Here is a 21,205-nt window from a genome sequence, read left to right as displayed (position 1 = left end):
TCTTCAGCAGCATGTATACATCTCTATGCATACACAATCAGATATACATTAACTCATGCACATTTTGGCATCACACAGAATAGGTATGTCCAATGCACAGTACTATAGTGTGTTCCAGAGCATATAGTACCTAGAAGCTCAACAGGAGGTTTAAATCTTGCCAGCCTTGAACCTCCAAGCAGGAAGCAGGTCTTTCTTCATCTCTCTCCATGGTGCAAAGAGGATGGAAAGTTGGCTGAAATTGCGTACTGGGAGCTCCAGCTTGCAGGCAGGCTCAGGTGGCACAACGACAACATCTGTATATTACCCAGTCTTGGAAAAGATGCAACCCAGTACCCCTACTACTGCTTCAACATATCTTGGGTGCTATACTGTTGTTGTGCCTACCATTAACCATTTCCAATAGCTGCAAGGGTTAACTAACTACATCTGATAAAATCCAGTGAAAACAGGCTTCTCTCTCATGTTTCTGGCAGCTTAAGGAAATATTCAAGCCAGAGCCTTCACTTGAGTTTTTCTAGCAGTTTATAACATATACAGGAGAAACACTTATGATGACTTCCCCAGGAGAGAAATAATGAATGAAATTATAAAAGATGCATAATTTGTAGCACGCTACCTCTAACTTAGTAAAGATCTCTAAGGTGTCAGAAGGAGATAAAGCTTTTAAAAGTGATTCAGTCATTCCAATCTGTGTCTTGGCCAGATCAAGGTCTCCTTTTAGTTCTGCTGTATTCACGCTGAGTTCACTGGTCCCTCGCTTCGTTAACAAGAGCTCTTTTATTAGCTCCATTTTTTGCACAACAGATGATCTGATGACCTTAAAATTGGAAATAAACATACGTAAGAAATTACACTGGATTGATTTCCTAGAATATTACAAAACTCCATGACAGACATAAAAAGCAATGAAATGAGCTAAAGTCCAGACATTTCAGTCACAGTTTGTTCCAGTTTCTTTCCCTCCCACTCCATAAATTGAAAAATAATAGTATTTAAGTCCTGCTTTTCAGAGGAGGAATGATCTCATTTTTATTAGCGCTGCATTTACTGGTGCTGCTTTACTAACAAATTTATTTGTCAGTCTACTCCAGTGCCTACTCTCAGCTGGATAAAAGCCTTACATGTGCTTTGGCTATCATGAAAAAAAGGATGCCAGCTCTGTAACACTCCTCCCTGCAGTGATCCCACTGGGGCAAATTGCCCACAGCAAACCAAAAAACAGGCAAGGACAACAGAGAGGTGGGGAGCTCTGGCTCAAGACTGGTCACTAAGGACCAACAGGTCCTTAACCTTATCCTTAATGCTTCTGCAGAGTGGCATGAGACAGCAACTCAATGGTATCACAGCCACATGCTGAAACACCACCCCAGGGGGCTCAGGGCGTCTGGTGCTCCCAAGAAGCATAGTGTGCACAGTACAAGGTTGCTTTCCTAAGCTCCTTAGATCACTTTACCCAGTGAAACTCCACTGAGTTCAGTCTGCTGAGGATAAACACACGAATAGCCAAACCGGGTCAAGCTCAAGGTGCATCTGACAGACACCCGGGAGCGCATGCTTAGAGAACTGGTATAGGACCAAGGTAGGTTAATGTGGTCCTTGCTGCGTGAAGTTAACACAAAAAGATGAAGATTTTCTTGTGATATCCCAAAGGAAAACATCACAGTAAACACCACTCTGTGCAAGTAGCTACATACTACCAAGCTACATTAAGCCATATCCAGGTAAAGGTACATTTTAAAATAGACAATCAGCACACTGAGCTGCTTGGATCCTCAAAGGGATGACATTGTCCATCGTGCCTTGTTATTCGCCAATACCTAAAAGCCAGATAACACTGATATTTTCCTCTTTCAGCAGGCCTGCAAAACAGTTGGGTCAGGTCTAAGTCCCTAAAACACACAGAACTGAGACAGGCTTTTGTGTCTAAAAATGACAGGTTTGGTTCTAACAGCTTGAGAAGGACAGCAAATGAAATGCCACTGCTAACAGCCAACAAAATGCCTCCAATTCTCTTGGGGCAGATTTGTCAAACCCAGAAATGATTGTGGGAAAGAAGATACTAGAAGCAGGGCTGTAGCAATGAGTATTGGCATATTAGCTGTAAAAGCTTCTTTGTACCTGTAGCTCCAGTGGAGGTTCATTACTATTCAGAAGTTCTTCTATCTCAGCCACTGTGTTGTCAAATTTCTGGAGTTTCTGCTCTTGGACTCGCAAGCATGCCTAAAGGTGGAAGAAACACATTGCTGGTTGTGGAAAATTAAATTTCCACATTTCTGTTAGAAAACTATATTACTATACTATTATAGTATATACTATACATAATATCAATATTATATATAATTTTGTATATATACTAGTATACAATATATACTAGTATATATAAAATAATATATACTGTGTTCTATATAATATATAAGTTGTGTATATAATAATATTTTATTATATACTGCTAGAAAATTATCTTAATATTCTGGTTCTGCATTTTGGCATACAGAGAAACACTCTATGTTTCTCAGGCAAAGCAGTTAATGGAAATCTAGCATAAATTTAACAATTTTAAGTATTTTACTTCTATATTAATGCAAGTAAATTTGCAGGAGAATAATCTTAATTTTGTATTTATTTCTTGCTGCTTCTGTTAAAAAGGATATTCTCAGACTTAAAGTCAAGAATTGGCATCCTGATGATACACTTTGGTAGGGATGTGATAAAATACAACACATGCTGTAAGCACTTTTTTAATGTAAATCCTTTGTATATGAAAAGACCTCTACTCATTTGAATGGATTTTGGAACAAGCCAGTAATGTGAAAGTAAAATACCAGCGTCAACTGATGAAACGGGATATATCTAAAATAGTCACATTGTCTCATATTCTCAAATCCACATTCCAAACTCCCTCAGGGCAAAGTATTCCTTTGCAGTCTTTGTACAAGCAATCATCAAAACTCGTTCACATGCTGCATCCTTTAAAAAAGTTTCCATTTGCATTCTGGCTACAGGGGAAAGCAGAACTTCTCTCACATTATTTATACTGAAATTATCTTCAAATATACAGTCAAATTAATTCATTACTCTGTTCTTTTGTGACAGGCTTCTTGAAAGGACACTCCCTGGATTTCAACCCTATGTAACATCATACATAGTGCAACAGTTGATTTGTTTGTTTTTTTAATTAATATTAATGTAGAGATGTTTCAGGATCAATAACAAAAGAAATAATAATAAATTGATAAATGGATCTGATGGACTCTGCACTTTAAATCATTTCACAAAAATACCAATGCACTGAGTTCAGTTTTCTCTCCTTCTCTTCTGCTTTTATAGTAGCCCATGGGAACCATGGTTTCTCTCTCCCTTGCCCCCTCCTCCCCTCTCTTTTGAGAGTTACCCTCTTGCATGGGAGCAGCAGAGTAACCTTAGTGCAGCCACCTCCAGTACAGCCACCTCCAGTACAGCCCTTACTAAGCACCAGTAAAGGCAAGTCAGGGGCATGGTCACATCATGCCAGGCTTGAGCAGTTTCCAGGTAAGAAAATGGCTCTTAAGATGCAGTTGCCAGCTGGTGCATTTTTACTGGAGCCCTCAGGGACCTGAACTACCCCAGGTAAATTCTAATGATACAATGGTAAAGGCAATAATAATGTGACAAAATATCCACCCCTACACAGTGTGTATACTACTCTTCCTATATACATGTGTTTTTACTGCTTTGCAAATTAAAACAAATGAGCAGTGCTAACAGTAATAGCAACACTGCAAATAAGCATAATGTAAAGCAGGGCATTTGTAGCATGTAAACACTGAGAAAAAGCTGCCTGCATATTTTCAAACAAGCAGGTATGGGATATATTTATGACTCAACCCCACTCAAGCAGGAAATTATTTTTGTTTAATAGATACTGGCTATAACTACAACAAAGCAGCACAGCTGGTTGATTATGGCCCTAAAGTCAGAAATTAAAATATTTATCCCCGTATGTGAGGCTCTTCAAAGGCACAGAGCTAGTGCATGTGCTTTTACAGCCAACTGCACCCTGATACCAAGAGTTAATGCTACAGTCCCTGCAAGAGGGGCACGGGCAGCCCAGGCTCTGCTGATGTCTGCCCGCGTGCAGCCCCTGGAGACCCTCAGTGCCAGCCACTATTAAGGCTGCATAAAGTTACACTAGGGACCACACCAGGACAAGGATCGCAGGAGCAAATAAGCCACCTCTGCAACCCCTTCTTGAACTGTGCATTGCCCATCCATAGCTAAAGGAAGGCTCCAGGTAGGCAATTTCTAACTAGAAAACCAATCATCAGCCTATACATGCTCCCTTCCCTTTCTTCTCCAGGCACAAGGAAAAATGTGCACCACTGTACCCAGATTACAAGCTTTTCAGGCCTTCTCTTTGCTGTATGTGCAACACAAAGGAATGAGGGGGCTTTTGGAGTCTAAAGCAGCATTTGCAGTGTTGCATTAATTTAAAACAATTTAGTGTATATATATGCTCTCTATTTATTAGTTTCCAAGACCTGTATCCCAAATACATTATGCAATATCTTCAGTGACTACCCATGCAGATAGAATTGCAAATGTTACAGCTTCCTCTGCTTTTACGGAGGAAAGGCCATATCTCTACAGTATAAGTTAAGGGTAAAAAATTTCCATTCAAATTAATTACCTTCAGCTGTGTAAGCTCCTCTTCGGTCAGAGAATGGTCTTCTACGTTCTTCAGCTCTGCATTTGCCCAAGCGTCGATTGTGCCAGATAAACTAAGAAGTTTGTCCCACAAAGCCTGAGCTCTTCCCAAATTATCACAGTAGTTTTCAGTTTTTTCGTTGATCTACCATGAGATTTATATACAGAAGACACACACAGATTTCAAAAAAGTTGAGTTATATTCTAAAAGCAAATGCAGCATTATAAAATCTGAGCGAGATGAAACCACCCACAAAAACAACAAGTGCAGCAAAGGAAACAAATCTGATGTGTCTTCACAGTGAACTGGTCATGGAGAAGATATTTAAATCCCTGCCACACATGTCACCAAACATACCAATCACAACGGCAGCTTGCCAGTTTTAAGGCAGGTTTAGGAAGGAGCCTTGCTCACTAATGTTTATCTACTCTCAGTAAATACCATCTAATCTCAGTATTGATGCACTGCTTAGGTCGACAGTGGCAAACATTTCCCCCAAAAGCACCAGCATTGTAATTCTCCAGATTTTCTCCAAAGTCTGAATCCACAGAAGTTGTTATGGAAGCTTACAGATTCATGCAGAAAACACAAATATTGCCTTTCTGTATTTCCTACAATTATTTACTGTCAAGGAGTACCCATGATATAAACTACCTGAGAGATCAGAAACATTACACCAATAGACACTTTGCAAGCTTTGCTCTGGTAAACACTTGGATTTACCTCTTAAGAATCTTTGCCATATTGCACTTAATTTATTCCAAATATTACATACGCGTCAGAATCAATTACTATAATGCATAACAGATAAGACCACCCTGATAATTTACTTTTTACATACATCCAGCCATCTGTCCACAATAATGTTAGCCTCATTCTCAAATGGAGGCTCCTCAAAGCTTCTCATTTTATTGAGCTGGAATTGAAGGTTTTTGCAGATCTGATTTATTCTGTCTACATCTTCAGAGTGATCATTAAATTCCTCTTTTGCCTCTTCAATCTGTGAAAAAGACAAAATGGATATTTATGAGCATGTTTACTTATGATTGTTTATTCAGCAAAACATTTTTAATTGATAAGCTGTTCTTTTTAGTTTAGAGAAACAACAGCATTACACAAAATAATCTATTTTATATAACATTATGAAACGAGGAATGTATCCTGTGTTGTTATATCCCTGTCATGCTGATAGGAACATTTCCCTATTAGAAATCAACACCATTCTGTTACTGGCTGCAAAACAGCTAAGTGGGAACTATGGATAATACGTTTCCGACTAAGACAGCCAAACCCACAGTTTGCTTTAAAAGTTGTAATTGCAAGATCCAAAGGGACTGTACATCCATACACAGAACCTCAGTTACAGAAATAAACAATGCACAATGTAATAACCATCTGAGATACTATTACAACTCTAAAAAATATAAGCTGGCGCTCTGGTCCCCGGGTTTTGAACTACTTTTTAAAAAAAAAAACTTAAATCCTACTTAAACATAGCCATTGCCAAATATGCCATTGCCAGAAACTGAAATGTCCCTTTTTCCTACTTTTTGTTTGAATGCTGGACTGCTGCTTTGTGCTTAACTGTAATGTCAGTGTTTACAAACAGCACGGAAGCTCGCTGGAAAAGAAATACTGACCTCTAGTGTTTGTTAAGCAATTTGATATTAAAAGCTCTCCTTACTTCCCAGAGACAAGCATTACATCTCATACACACACTGCCAGTCACTGAGATACGGGGAGGGACGGCAGAGCAGCACAAACCAGAACAAGGCAGAGAATCTTCTCTCTGTTATTATTTTATATAATTATAAACAACAAATCATCAGCACTCAAGGACATGCCTTGTACGGTGCCACAGCTATTGTGGACCACAATTCTGAGAGTGGGAGCTGCAAAACTCAAGGTGAGGAGGAAAGGTTGTTAACAGAGCAAGGGGTCTCCATACAAGCAGGGGCCAGCGTATGCCCACGATCTCCCATGCTCCAGAAGCCCAAGTGATGTGAGGGGCCAGAGGTCTCACTGCTGAAACCAAGAAAAGACCCTGCCTCAGCTGAAGCATACACAGACACCATCCCATTGCCTGAGGAGAAACCGCTTACATTCCTTCCTAAATTTAACTATGCCATGCACTGCCTGAGAGGAAAGGTTCCTGCATGATATGGGTGATGCCTTATCAGAAAGCCTAAAAATGGGATCTCAACAACCAGCTATAAAACCCAGCCAGGAAATGCGAAACCTCTGCAGCAAAATGGTCATGATGGACATGCTGCTGCTTGCTAATCCGTTAGCCATAGACACCTACGTCCAGTGGTTGTATTCATTTAGCCAAGAAGAATGTAGCTGGCTGTGTAATTTTTGTCTGAAAAGTAGTAAACTTTAAACTAAATCAGGGGGTGTCCAGCAATATATGCTCATTCAGTCTCATTAGCTAATGTAAAAGCTACTGCAAATGTTTAACTGCTATCAAAGACAGCATGGAGCAAATGTCGGTTATGGAGGCCACGGCTCCTATATAGAAGGTCTGTCTTCTAAGTAGGTTTGTAACATAGGTGAAGTGAGAGGAGAAATACCGAACTATGTTGTTATGGCTTCTAACCACAACACAGTTTGGTCAGCAAAGTCAGTTTGAGGGCAGAGACTCATGCTGCAAATGTAAGCAGCCCAAGGAAATACTGTATCACCAGCCTAGTCAAAACCATTCCGGCCTCCAGAACTCCACATCTCAGGGCAGCGCCATGCTGGCAATCCCGAAGCTGTCTCTGAGCACGGTGGCAACGACATACAGCGAGGTACGCAAACACCAGCCTGGGAAGCAGGATAGAACTGTCATGGCCCAGTCTCTGAGCAGACGTGCCATGTTGACACAGCCTTGCAGCTCCTGCTCCTGCTTGTGTGGGGCTGGCTGAAGACCTGCCTGGGACCCAGTGACATGAGCAAGGAGAGGATACAGATCTAAATCCTTGATTATAAGCTACAGTGACAGCAGAGAAACAAGCAGCCCCAAGGAGGTGAATTACCTATTATTTTTGCTTTAAGTGGTACAACATTTTCTTCTTCAAGATACAACAAGTATCTTCTTCGTAACTAATGAATTTGCTATTTTTGTATATTTACAAACTGCCCACTATAAGGTTTTTAAGTTGGTAGAAAATACAGAAATATTCTAAAGGGTATGGGTGAATCTGGCCAATTTCAACATGTGTTTTTGGTAGCACGGGATTTAATCTTATTTTCATACTAGAGCACAGTTTGTCTATGGGGTTTGTTTGTTGTTTTTTTTTAATCCCTCCCCTTTAATAAGACCTTAATTTCTTAAGCAAAACTAGACATCAAATTGAAACAAAACCAGGGTAGTGTCCCTAAATGTATTTTGGAGGCCAAAGTGAAAGCAAGGTCTTAACATTTGCTCTGAAGGCTGGGTGCGCAAGGGCAACCCTACACCCAAATGCCCCAGGAAAGGCTTTTCTTTCCTTTTCAGCAAGTTCTTGTTACTCACCTTTGTTATTAGTCTGTTCAAATTCTCCTTCCCCATGTAAGAAGTTTGCTGTGAAAGCACAATCTCCTGTTTCTGGATGATGCTGGTCAGACTAGTTTTGCAGCTTTGATACTGCTTCAGAAGCTCCAGAGCCCTTGCACACTGCTCCTGGCTATTAAAAAGAGATGTATTATTTATGGCCTAAGCATAAAACAGCAGCCTCAATCTCTTGTCTGCTTCCTTCTCCTATACTCAGACATGTGGGGAGTTTGACTACTACGTTTGGAAGAGAGAAAAGCAGGGATCAACTGTACCAGTCATAAACCCTGTAATACTGTGTGATTCCTGGGCTATGGTATTTGGACAGTTTTTGGAATCAGAAATGGCCTTCACCATCTTATACCTCTGATTCACATTTAACCATGATGTGACCTGAGCAATTCAGGTTTACACAATACTCTCCACCTGAAAGGTGAGCTCAGTCACCAGTAAACTGAAATACAACGCGCAGCAGGTATCACAACATCTCAGGTAGTAGACAGTGGGAAATACCACCTCAGTCAACCTGCAATGGGATATGAAAACGGATTACTCCCTCCAGCACCTGTGCAGGCCAGGAGGATTAACCAGAACTATGTCAGTCCATGCAAATCATAAAGGCACCTTTAAAAACCGTAAGGGAAGCACAGATGCCCTGGGTCGTCAATCATAGCCTTTCCCAGTCCTCACTCTCTCCAGCTTATCAAACCAAATTCCTTTAGACTTTTCCTGCATAAGAGACTCTCTGTTTTCCCAGCTGTCCTCTTCCATTTGTTTCAGTTTGACTTTTCTTTTTGTAAGTGCTGGCGTGAAATTCACAGCAAATATAGAGGACGCCATTCCCAAGAGCAGACAGGCTTTTCTTTTGTATACCAATTAAGTCCAACACATCACTGCATACCTGCTAAATGATAGGACTGTGATGTCTTAAAAATACATAAAATTCATGAGCTTTGGCTGCAAACTTCTATGTGCAATTCTTGACTTTATGATAGTTTACAGCATCATAATAGTAACATTTGCTACTGTATCAGTATTTAATTTACTTTCAAGTATGTTCTAAGGCCTATTTGCTGTTTACAAGTGAACTTCTTACTTGTACATACTACTTTGAAATGTAGCTTTTCTCCTTACCATTCAGCAAGCAAGAGTTTTGTATCCTCCCATAACCTCTCTGTAACTCTGCACTGTTCATTTGCTTCCTCTGCTTTTTCCTCTTTGATCTGTGGGAGCTTATTAGCAATTTCTCGCATAGGTTTCATTTCAACAGCAGCACAATCCAATTCCTTTTCCAATTCCGTTAATGATTTTACCCTTTATTAGAAAAAAAATGAAATACAGCCTTATATTAAAGTAAGTCCTTGATATTTTTTCCCAATGTAATTAAGTCCTCTAGAAATTCATCCTGAGCTGCACATACTGACTACATTAAATGAGATCATAAAAAGTCTAATTTGATCTTCAGTTCGTGTAATTTGACACAGTCCTTCAGATAAGTTATGCTGACCTAAGATCTTTGACAAAGTAATCCAAAATCCTAAAGGCCAATAGGTTCTGTATGAACATAGTGAATTATTTTGTATTAAAAGGTAAGAGCATTCTGGCTATCTTAAAATATGGTCTAAGAAATGAAGCTATGCCACAGCATGGGATTTCACAACTTAAAAAATGGTCACAGCTTGTAAGATCCTCTCCCCTCCCTCCTTCCGTCCGCGTAAACAGTAGTAAATTGTTTATTCATCCTTTGCAAGGCTGCAGAGAGCACCTCTGAAACAGTATTGGAGACATACAAATCATGTTAGTGGCTTTCTCAGGATGTGGTAAAACACAAGGCTTCTACACTACGAAGTTTCAGATCACATATATCAGTGCTCAGCAAGGAGACACGTCTCCCTGTTTGATGATTTTCTTACTGAAAACTAAGATCATCACAATCGACCTCCTATTTTTTCTTCATTGACACTTCAAACACACACATACAGAGGAGTTTAAAAGGAAAGAAAAAATGGCGAAGGCTTCTTTATTTAGGCTGTGACAGAACAAATAAAACATAAGTTCACAGTTTCTTTCAATGCTCCACAGATACTTCAAGACACCTTCAGGTTTCAGTGCTGTACTGCGAAGGGGCCACAGGCCCTCTGGGGTCACTGAAATTATGAAATCAAAAGAGCTTTAAAAAAGAATTCACCTTTGTTGAATAGCTGGAATTGTTGGATCCTTCAAGCCTATTTTGTTAATTCTTTCACGCAGATCCTGAATGTTTTTAAGGAGTTCACTGTTTTTTATGGAAAAAATCTTGTATAAGTCCTTTTCGTCTGTAAGTATCTGTTCACTTGAGGGATCATAAGTCACATTTAGCTCTTCAGATAAAGTCAGAACAAGGTTTTCACAGCAAGTTTTTGTCCCACATTCAGCATCTTCCAAACAAATATCAACTGTTTTCAAGCGTTCATCCAAACATTTAGCCTCTTCTACCATATGAGAAACTTCTTGTCCAGCCTCTCTCAGTGCTTTTCCCTGTATTTCAGGTTGGCCTGAGGGATCTATGAGACATTTGATGGAAGACTGAAGCTTCCTCAATGAGGCCATAAAAGCTTCCAGATCTTTAAGGACTGTCTCACGGATCTGCATTTTATGGCTCATTTCTTCAAGTCGGTTTTGATAGTAAATCATAATTTTACTTGCAGCTTGCAGATCTATTGGATTAAATTCATCTCTTGCTGAACTATCTAGGTGTTCCAATTGTTTGCACACCTCAATCTGATTTAATATGGATCTCTGTAGCTCCTGAAATTGAGAGAACAACCAACAGCGTAAGCAAGTGAAAGAAAACCTGTACACTGCATTCAAGCTGAACCTATGACTGAAAAACAAATTATATTTGCAATAAAATAAGGATGCTAGTCAGGGTGGTTAAGAAAGAAAACCTCTTTTTTCCTACTCTAGAGTTTGGTGGAGGGAAGGTAAAAGAAGAAAAATCAAATAGAATGGTATTACACACACAGGGAATTTGGTCAGCATTATAGAAAGCCCAAGCCTCTTTCCAGCAATCAGACAAAAGGGAGAGAAAGATGATGAGAGTCCCGGGACTGAAACCAGCAGGTCCTCACAGCGGGAGATCACACAGAGCACAGATGGGCATATAGATGTTTGTTATATGCCATTTTTTAAGTTCTTTATGCTATACTTCTGGAGGAGACTTACACGCATCTAAAAATCTCTTGGTGAAGTCTGCACGCTACCTGGTTACAGCCCTCGGACAAACAGCAGCGCGTCAGTATTGTGAAACTCCAAATGTGCAGAGAGCAGGGAAAAAAATGCAGGGCCCTTCCAGCCAAAAAGAGTCATCTTAGAACGAGAGTGCACAAGCCCTCTGCCCTACAGCATGTGAGACCTAAACCCTACTTAGCTCGAGAGCCAAGGGCAGAGAGATATGTGAACGTTTAGCTCTGCGTAGCAGCCAGTGTGTTCAGCCAGTGTGTTCAGCTCGGAATGAATGTCAAGAACACAACAATATTCACCCTGCCTAATAGACAGACCAAACCTAAGCATAAGATATTGATAGTGGGTGAACAAGTTACTGCGTACATGCAGAGCTTCCAAAACCACCCTGGGGTGTGCTCAGATACCTCAGCAGATGGGACACAAGGCAGCTTAGCTTAGCTCACAAATTAACACCACATTATGTGTATGACTCCACAAAGTGATATAAAGTCAGGTGGGAACAGTGTAAATCTGGATCAAAGGAAAGTCCTAACCCAAGACGAAATGCTCACGACTATGCTTTTTACTGTTAAACCTATTGAGGGTCCCTGGCTGGCTCTACAGTAACAATGACATTTAAAGCAAAGGGAGTAAAATGCTATTATAGGCTTTAGAAGGTTTATGAAGTCTTGTGAGCTGTCCCAAACTCCTGAATGAAAATTCCATTAAGTTCCCTAGTTCCTAGACTATATTAAAAACTATTCTGGCTAGGGTGTGGTCTCTGCATCTTCCCTTACCTTTAGTTCCCTATAAGCAAGATCACTATTCATCAGATTAAGCTGCTGGATGTCCTTTTTCTTCAGCCGCTGATCTAATTCACATAGAAGAATGGATTCATTTTCTATTGGCAAAACAATTTCCAAAGCAGTCCTTAAAGAGTTTGTTCTACAAGAAAGGTAACAAAACATCATCTCAGAAAGTAAACAAGAAAAGACACTTAACATTTTACAGCACCAAAAGCCACAAAGATAATGTAATTGACTAACGGATCCAATTCTCCTCCTCCTCCTGAGGTCAAAGAAGTTTCTCTTGAAAAGCAGTGTGAATCCCAGTGAATTTAACCAAAAGGTTGAAGGGAATAACAGTAAACTTGGGAATATTGCACAGTGATGTTACAAAGATCTAGCTCTGTCCTTCTTGGAAAGGGTCACACTACCTGCAATGTATATGTGAACCAAGTCTAATTAAGAAAAGCTTAATTTTATGCAATTATTAAAAATAAAGGGTTAAAAGTGTGCAGATATTTTCTGTAACATACACTATTCCCTTCAAAATAGTGTTAAATTAGTTAAAATGAACTATTCCTTAGCTAAAATCACAAATTGTTATTTTATACCTGGTACTTATAATATCCTGAAGCTCCTTCCATTCTCCTTGTAGTTTGCTTCTCATCTCGGAGATAGCAGCCTGCTGCACTTCATCCACAAGATTTTCTAAGGTAGATGAGATGTTTTCCAATTGTGTCCAACCAGAATTGGTTTCGCTCTCTATCACCTAAAAGATAGGCAGTGTTAATTGCATTAATAAGATACAGTATTTCTCAACGGACTGGCCAGTCCATAAAATTACAGTCACAAGAGTCTCTGCAGAAAAAGTGAAAACATCACCTGAAAGTAAGAATATCTATTGCTTTCTTTTTCTTTCTTTTTAGCTGCGTGCAAATCTCTACCAACTTTTTATGGTGAAAATTTCCATAACATACATACCTTGTCTACATTTTATAAAAGGTTCAATAAGTATGGTTTTTACTACAAGAATGAGTGGAAGATATCTCAGCCTAGTTACGTTCAAAAGAACAAAAAACAAATGTAGAACTGAACCAAGTTCTGAGATGCTAGATAACCTTTGTACTCCTTTCAAGCAAGGACTTGAAAACTTGCAGTAATAAATTCTCCAACACCAGTTATGTGCCTTTTATCATCCCCTCGAGGTTCTCACAAACTTAATCAAGTTATAAGTCCTGGAACAGTTTCATTCTGCACATTACTGCCATTTGATCGTTCAACTCTGATGACCCTGACCATGGTCCACCATTTACTACTCCTGCTAACAAAAAAGCTGCTTTCTGTAGTTGTTTTTTCCATTAGACCTATTTCAGCCCACAGATCACCGCAGATTGAGAGCCACCAATTTCTTCTTTCAGCAACACTTGCAGAACTCCATTGCTAAGCAAGAATGCAGTTCTGCTGAATGCTAAACCCTTGATTTTCCTTCTACTTCTAATAAACCTGGTTGTAAGGATGTTCCTTTTCCCTTGGCAATACCCATAACAGAGAGGTGAGGGCTCTACATGAGAAAATAACATATTACATGCCAAATATGTTTTTAAAAAATGAATACTTACCTGTAGTTCAAGCATCTTATTCTGAAGGCATGAAGTGCCTTTTATTTCATCTGTAAAGCCAGATGCTACTTTATCTCTGCTGATTTGCAAAAGTTCCTCCAGGTTACTTCTTTGTGTGTTATAGCTAAAAAAAGATGCAATCACTTTCAGAGATAATATTACTTCTAATTTACTGGAACATGGCAGGGGCTGGGACCTGCTGACCAATAGATTACCATATAAAATAAGTAGAGTCTACTGCAAATGCGTATTTCTACATAACTCCCAAATGAATAGGCATAAATGAGCAACATATAAGAGAGCTGAGAAATTGCTCACCTGGCTGATTTTCAAGTATGAATGCCTGCCTGCAATCTCTAAATTCAGTTTTATGAACATAAAAATGTTAGTTCTTTAAAAGCTTGACACATTTTTTTACTTTGCAATATTTGAATTTATTAGTAAGGCAGATACAGATTTTTCTGGCCCACTAAAAGAGCAGAAGAAAAAGTTTTCTATCTCTAAGTGTTCCTACTACAAAATCCTAAAGTTTGAAGCATTTGCTCCAATAGTGCTTCCTTATCAATTAAAAAAAAGTAACTGTAATCTTAAAGTAAACTGTAGTAGAACAAGAACAGAGTCCCGCATAGCAGAAGTACACCCTGTGTTCAATACATTAGAATAATTTATGAATGTCTTATCATCTCAATATACATGCACTACATCTTTTAAAAATTACCTCTCTAATAAAGCTGGTATGGGCAAATCACTGTTTTCCTCAAATTTCTTTGCATAGCTTTCTCCATTGTGATGTTTCACATCTGGTTCCAAAATTATATCTGCAGCAGGTCTTGAGGTCTAAGTAAAAATAAAAAAAGGTAACAATAACGTCTGCATCACGCTGTGTCAATACACAGTGAAGACTAACAGACATCTGTGAACTCCGGAAAGAAGCAATTGCTTCATGTGTCCCAAAGGAGATGAGAGATACCATTCATGAATACAAGATGTGTTTAAACTCAATCATGAACCAAAAAAGCAAATTTTTGAACACTTGCAGTCAGGTCATTCATTCCTTCCAGAGATACTGGATCTTTGGCAAGCACAATCCGCTTGTGCAGATTTTTGTTGCGGCTCCATGGACATCCTCGGGCAACCCCAGGGCACTGTCTTCAGCTTTTGTCAAGCTGCTTATATCAGATGCCTTTGCACGTCTCTCGCCCTTGATTCCAGGATATACTCTAATCTTCAGTCTAAGGCTGTCTGATGTTAATTCACAGAATCACAGAATCATTAAGGTTGGAAAGGACCTTCAAGATCATCAAGTCCAACCGTTAACCAAACACCACCGTGCCCCCTAAACCATGTCCCAAAGCGCCACATCCACACATTTTTTGAATGCTTCCAGTGATGGCGACTCTACCACCTCCCTGGGCAGCCTGTTCCAATGCTTGATCACTCTCTCGGTGAAGAAATTTTTCCTAATATCCAGTCTAAACCTCCCCTGGCACAACTTGAGGCCATTTCCTCTCATCCTATCAGTGGTTACTTGGGAGAAGAGACTAACACCCACCTCACCACAACCCCCTTTTAGGTAGTTGTAGGGAGCGGTAAGGTCTCCCCTCAGCCTCCTCTTCTCCAGACTGAAGAAGTCCAGCTCCTCAGCCACTCCTCATAAGACTTGTGCTCCAGATCCCTCACCAGCTTCATTGCCCTTCGCTGGACACGCTCCAGCACCTCAGCATCCTTCTTGTAGTGAGGGGCCCAAAACTGAACACAGTATTCGAGGTGTGGCCTCGCACACTTCATACTCTGATGATCCATGAGAGAACAGATTTCATCATTGTATCAGGGACAATATTAATAGCCTTACAAAAAATCTCCCTTGATAATAGCCATTCCTACATATCTCAAACTTCATGTAAATACAATGGGTCCCTCCTGTAAGTCACCAGTCGAGCCTGTCTGACAAGCTGCCTACAGCCTTACTTTTTTTGAATGTTTATCATAAATGAGATATCTTCTGTGGCATCCAAATGATGAACTGCAGTATCTTGTCCCTCTGAAATTATTTTGAAGAAGTTACATCTGTTCTGGTTTTCCATATATTTTTCTAAAGCAAATGCCTCCAACTCTTCACTATTTTTCCTTTCTCTGTCCTCTGAAACTTGTTCAAATTACTGAGATACTACGGGGATTTGCACTTGAACACAGCCTCACACATGACTCTTCCAGCTGAAACCCACTCTTCAGCAAAACCGAACAAAAGGTTGGAGACTCACATCTCCTTGGGATGACCAGTACTGTTCCGTGCATGTTACTTTTTAATATTTACTTCGTCTATGTTCCCAAGCGCAATGGGTTTTTGATGTCTGACCAGAGGCCTGAGGTCTTACCACAATAAGAATAGTAACAGAAATAATGATTTTTTTCTTTTGCCAATGATCTCCCCTAGACAGAGCACTTCTTACCTCCTGTACTGAAAGGATATCAATTTCTTGAGAAGAACCAGGCTCTTCCCCATTCTCAGAAGCAACAATGGAGCTCCTATGGTTTAAAAGACATTTCAACATAAGAACAAAATATGAAACACAAAGGTGAAAAAAAAGAAATCCTGGCTAATGATAAAAAAAAGTGCAGCTGTGATGAAAGGCAATCAAACATTGTACTTGCTAGTTTATGAAAATTAATACTAAATTTTTAAATGTACAGTTGCCCATAGTAATGTACATAATAATATACCCGGTAGCACATTTACAATATCACAAAATTTATCCATACATCTGATTTCTATGAACCTACAACACATCATGCATTCAGTCACCCACTCTTTCACAGATGACTGTCCTTTTCCAGCACGAGACAGCAGGGCCGTGTAAGTATCTGCCACCATTTGTTGAAGCTTTTCTAGCTTTTGTTCACAGTCTGCAGTCAGTGTCTGTATGCCTGGGACAGTTTCTTCTGACAGTCTTCCCAATATTTTAAGGTCTTCTAATGACTTGCTAAGCTCCCTCAGGCTGCCTTCATGTGAAAAAAAGGCCTAAACAAAGAAAAACAATACAATAAACTTACATTAAGTCATAAGGATATGCAATTATTCTCATACTTTTTTTTCTACTTCCCCTGTACTCTTGGATGAGTGCACTTAAAGCGTAAGCTGTCAAACCAAGAGAGAAACATTTATTTTCCATTGATTCTTTTTCAAATAGAGTCATGAAGAAAATTAGAATTTCTGGCAACATGTTCCCCAGCAGCATTCACAAGACTATACTGGCTCTTGCTTGATTTTGAAATTCATTATGTTACTGCAATTTTAGCTACTCTTGGTCCCAAGTCCTGTCCACAGTGACACCAGATATATATGTCCCATTGACTACAGAAAAAATAGAATCGGAAAATTTATTTTAAATATTTCCTGTCAATAATTGTACTTTCTAGGGTGAAATCAAGATAAACTAAAAATCTAACAAAAATATGAACAGCAGGAATACACCTGAGAATGCTTATTTCTCTTTACTCTTGCATATGTAATATTTGCTGAGCATAAATCCATGAGAAGCAACGACTAAAACTCCACTGAATTCAGTGAAGACCAGAATTTCAACAGGAGAGCAATCTCTTACCCTTATAAGTGGTAAACCGGACACAGCAATGCATCTCAAAGAGGAGGATGAAGGAAAATGCTAGAAGCAATGAAGCGTAAAACCCACTGCTTATGGAATATATAAGATTCATCATGGCTCACCCTGGCAAGTGAAACATGAAAGTCCTATGTCTAACTCTATATACAGCGCAAACACAGAGGTAAAGTGTGGCTATTGCACTGTGAGAAGATACTCTCACCTGAAGGCATCTAACACCATCTATGCAACTGTAACAAATCAAGGGAGTCACAGACCACATAATCATTTCTTATTTTTACACTTTGCACAGCTAAATCTGTTTTAATGCTTCAAGACTGTCTTTAAAAAAAATGGAAAAAAGATACCATCCATGTAAGGAGGAGTTAATTCTAACAGTCTGCAAGGAAGCTAATAACTGCAGTCAAAAAGGTAAAGAAATTATTTGGGTGGCCTCTTTGTTCTGTGTTTACGTAACATAAAGCACAAGGGCCCTGTTCCACAAACACAGGCTGCAGTAAGATACCTAAAAAGGAGCAAGAAGGACAGGCAATGTATTCACAAAGAGAGGTAGGTGAGCAGAAAACAAGTGTGGCAGGTACCTCATGTTCCTTGATGAGACCTTTGGTTTTATCTGTATTTAGGAGTTTCTTCTCTTTGCCTAATTGCTTATTCATTTTTTTTAAAGTTGCATTAAATTTTTTTTTTTCCCTTTCTACTATGAGCTGGACACAGGATATAATTTCATGATGAACTGCCTGCAAAATTCAAAACACATTATCCCTGTGAGATGGTGAAACAATATTACAAAGCAAATAAAAAAAAAAACTTTGGAACATATTGTGACAAAAAAAATTGTTTTTCAAAGATGCCAGGCCTAATGAGAATAGACAGTAGATTCTCCTTCCTACATTATCTCACCTCCCATCTTTTACGAACATCTTTACTTTTTTCTTCCACTACCAGCTTTTCACGATCAGATGAAATACTTTTCAGTTGTTCAGCTGCTTTCAAAAATTTGTCAAGAACTTTATTGTCCAGTGCATTAAAAGCTTCCTGCAAGAAAAGAATAATGAAAAATAAACAGAACTGAATGTAGATTATTTACCTAATAAAAAGCCATCCGTAGCTTAAAAAAAAAAATGCATAAAGCAACGTACACGTTGCATGTATGGGCTGTGATGATCCTTGTGTGGATGAGTATGAGGGCATTCTCCACCCTCGCATATCTGCAAAAGGTTGCAGACAGTATCACCATATGCTTTTTGGAGGAAAGCAGATATTGTTCTTGTAACTCCTCTTTTAGGGGCAAATTTGGTACCAAAGAAGAAAGATTGAAGTCCCTGAACTCTGCTTCGTTTCTAGTCAATGTATGTGGCCATATCCCATGCCTGTCAGAGAACAGGTGAAAGGTCTGCACCAGCCCGATGAGACCCTATGAGATGGCCTGGAGTGAGGCTCTGCGCTGCTCCTGGCCCACAGCTGCCCAGGCCTCACTGTGCAAAGATGAGGCCACACAGATTTTGGGCACTTCCATTTGCAATACCTCACTAAGGACCCCTTTAGGAGAACCAGATTTTGAGATCGGACACTTTCTTTACCAGTTAGCCACTGGGAGGAGGAGATTCAGTATTTATAATCATGCTTTAAAAAACCTGTCAAAGAATTCAGGCATGTGATTCTTGATGGGAATCTTAATTAGTAATCAGGCAAAAAAAATGGCTGTAGTTCAGGACATGGTGAGTTCTGATAGGATGATGGAGTAATTTAAATTAAGACTGAATAAACTGCCATACAGATTTATATTTCTTCATTTAAAGCTGTCTGCCAAGTTAATATATGCTAACACTGCTAAATCAAAAAGCTGAGAAAAGCATTAATAGCCACCAAAAAAAAAAAAAATCTCATCTTTTTCCCACTGTGATACCTTAACCTTTCAGATACTAAATAGTACTAAGAAATACTCAAATTCAGCTGTCTCAGAAAACAAACGCACCTCATATCTTGAAATACATTCTTCGGGACTTAATTTCTGACTGACAAGTTGCACAGCCTTTGAAATGGAGGCCTCAAGTTCTTTCTGGGATTCTTCAAAATTGAGCAAAGCCGCTTTCTCTGCAGGTCTCTTCTCAGATTTGGAGAAGACGTTGTTCATGTCACCCATGACAGCCTTGGAAAAAAGAGATGCTTTTCAGAACATGCCAGAGTATCAGTAATTACATAAAGGTATTGCTTCATAACATCACTCAAGTTTTTCGAGTTGAGATAGTGATCTTTGAAATGTTCTAGTTTTTGCCCTGGCAAGAATCTGGGAGATTGATTCCAACAGTATAAACCCTTTTTTATTTTACATGAATGAAAAGGAGTCTTCCTAATCACATGGTGCTAAAATTAGAGACATCTGTGTGTATAAAGTACAATAACAATAAAAAAAGAGTACCTCTATTTTGTCTCTGGCTTCTTTAATTCGTGCCTGTAACCCAGTGGCGTGAGAATGCTGTTGGGACACCTGATTTGAAACATTTTGCACCAGGGACTGCAATATCTCTTCTGCTGCCACAACTTGTTCTCGGTATGAGGTTCCCCTTGCAGATAAGCTCTGGTTGAATGAAAAGCATTAGAAGCCCGTAAAGTATTTATGTCTTTTTGTTTAAAGGAAAAGAATGAAGAAGCCAGCATCGATCATGGATGGTCAATATTTGGTCAAAGAAAAATCTTGTATTTCAGTTATGGCCAGTGTATTGCACTGCAAAATCTCTATGTAAAGAGAAAGAAATTTGCTGCCATCCACAGGGGATTTTCTTAGCTGAAACAGTCTTTCTGTCACTGACACCTCCCATGTCTTTGCCTCGGAGCCAATTAGAAGTATTTTTTAAACACACACTCCCATCGAAACAGCTTTCCAAATGAGTGTACAAACCACACATTTGGATATGCATCATCTGATCATGAAGTCATCCAAAAGTAAGCACATATCAAGGCTCAGATTTTTGTGCAGTATTCAGTACTAAAAGGCAGGAAGCAGCTGGGTATTTTGCATGCAAAAGTACCGTGCCATATTTGAATATTTATCAAGAAATATCATTATTAGAGCTGTTTTGATCTATGAATATTCAACAGGTTTTCCTGTTTGAAGTTGTCAGTTAGCATTCTTCTAATGATAAGCAGTGCTTTATTCTGGATCTCAACCTATTGTACCTCAGGTAAAAAGCGACCTGATCTCTCCTGCTCAGACATGGAGAGACAATACCAGTCACATTTTTGGAGGCTGCATTTCAGGGTGTCTTTTGTTACTTTGTTGTTTTTAACAAATTAGTGCCACACTGCAAAATGAGATCTATTTTATAAACATATGCCCACAATTACAAAAAGATGAATAGATCCTTTTCATAGGCTCACACTCCTAATTCTGTCAACTAAACACAGTGCAAGAAGGCACAAACCAAGAGTACACCAACACTAATTCCGGTTCACAGTTATTGTAGGTGGATTTAAAGTACCAAAGAAAATCTCTTTAATTTTGTCCCTTAGACAGAAGAGCTCCAGTGAAACTTTGTACTGAACCTGCTGCATTACATATACATATTTCCACCTGCCATCTGCTGGGGGGGAAAACAGTAATCCCTGGCAGGCAGACAGACATGGGAAACAATAGAGACTAGTGGAAGTAACAAGAAATTCATCAGTGCTCACTGTGGATGTTTAGAGCAACTGCCTATAAGCTGAGATGCACAAATTACCCAGCACGCTGCTAAAAATACTTCAAGTACTCCAGTTTTTGACAGGTAAGTCTT

At 39.3% G+C, this 21,205-nt stretch overlaps 1 protein-coding gene across 1 annotated transcript in view; it reads right to left on the bottom strand.

Moving 5' to 3' along the window:
- Positions 1 to 21,205, bottom strand: part of SYNE2 (spectrin repeat containing nuclear envelope protein 2) — a gene marked incomplete at its 5' end in the record, with an annotated part of 187,650 nt that overhangs the window by 141,877 nt on the left and 24,568 nt on the right. The window contains 17 exons of the mRNA XM_082000771.1: positions 620 to 820; positions 2,122 to 2,223; positions 4,670 to 4,831; positions 5,529 to 5,687; positions 8,187 to 8,337; positions 9,339 to 9,518; positions 10,393 to 10,991; positions 12,206 to 12,353; positions 12,805 to 12,962; positions 13,813 to 13,936; positions 14,531 to 14,649; positions 16,263 to 16,338; positions 16,620 to 16,831; positions 18,014 to 18,169; positions 18,333 to 18,467; positions 19,408 to 19,581; positions 19,852 to 20,010. Of these exons, the coding sequence (XP_081856897.1) occupies positions 620 to 820; positions 2,122 to 2,223; positions 4,670 to 4,831; positions 5,529 to 5,687; positions 8,187 to 8,337; positions 9,339 to 9,518; positions 10,393 to 10,991; positions 12,206 to 12,353; positions 12,805 to 12,962; positions 13,813 to 13,936; positions 14,531 to 14,649; positions 16,263 to 16,338; positions 16,620 to 16,831; positions 18,014 to 18,169; positions 18,333 to 18,467; positions 19,408 to 19,581; positions 19,852 to 20,010 (3,015 nt within the window). The remainder of the gene's footprint in view (positions 1 to 619; positions 821 to 2,121; positions 2,224 to 4,669; positions 4,832 to 5,528; positions 5,688 to 8,186; positions 8,338 to 9,338; positions 9,519 to 10,392; positions 10,992 to 12,205; positions 12,354 to 12,804; positions 12,963 to 13,812; positions 13,937 to 14,530; positions 14,650 to 16,262; positions 16,339 to 16,619; positions 16,832 to 18,013; positions 18,170 to 18,332; positions 18,468 to 19,407; positions 19,582 to 19,851; positions 20,011 to 21,205) is intronic.

Source organism: Phaethon aethereus (assembly GCF_964289735.1).
Source record: "Phaethon aethereus genome assembly, chromosome: 5".
NCBI classification, from domain to species: Eukaryota; Metazoa; Chordata; class Aves; order Phaethontiformes; family Phaethontidae; genus Phaethon; species Phaethon aethereus.
This window is presented reverse-complemented; position numbering and strand designations above follow the sequence as displayed.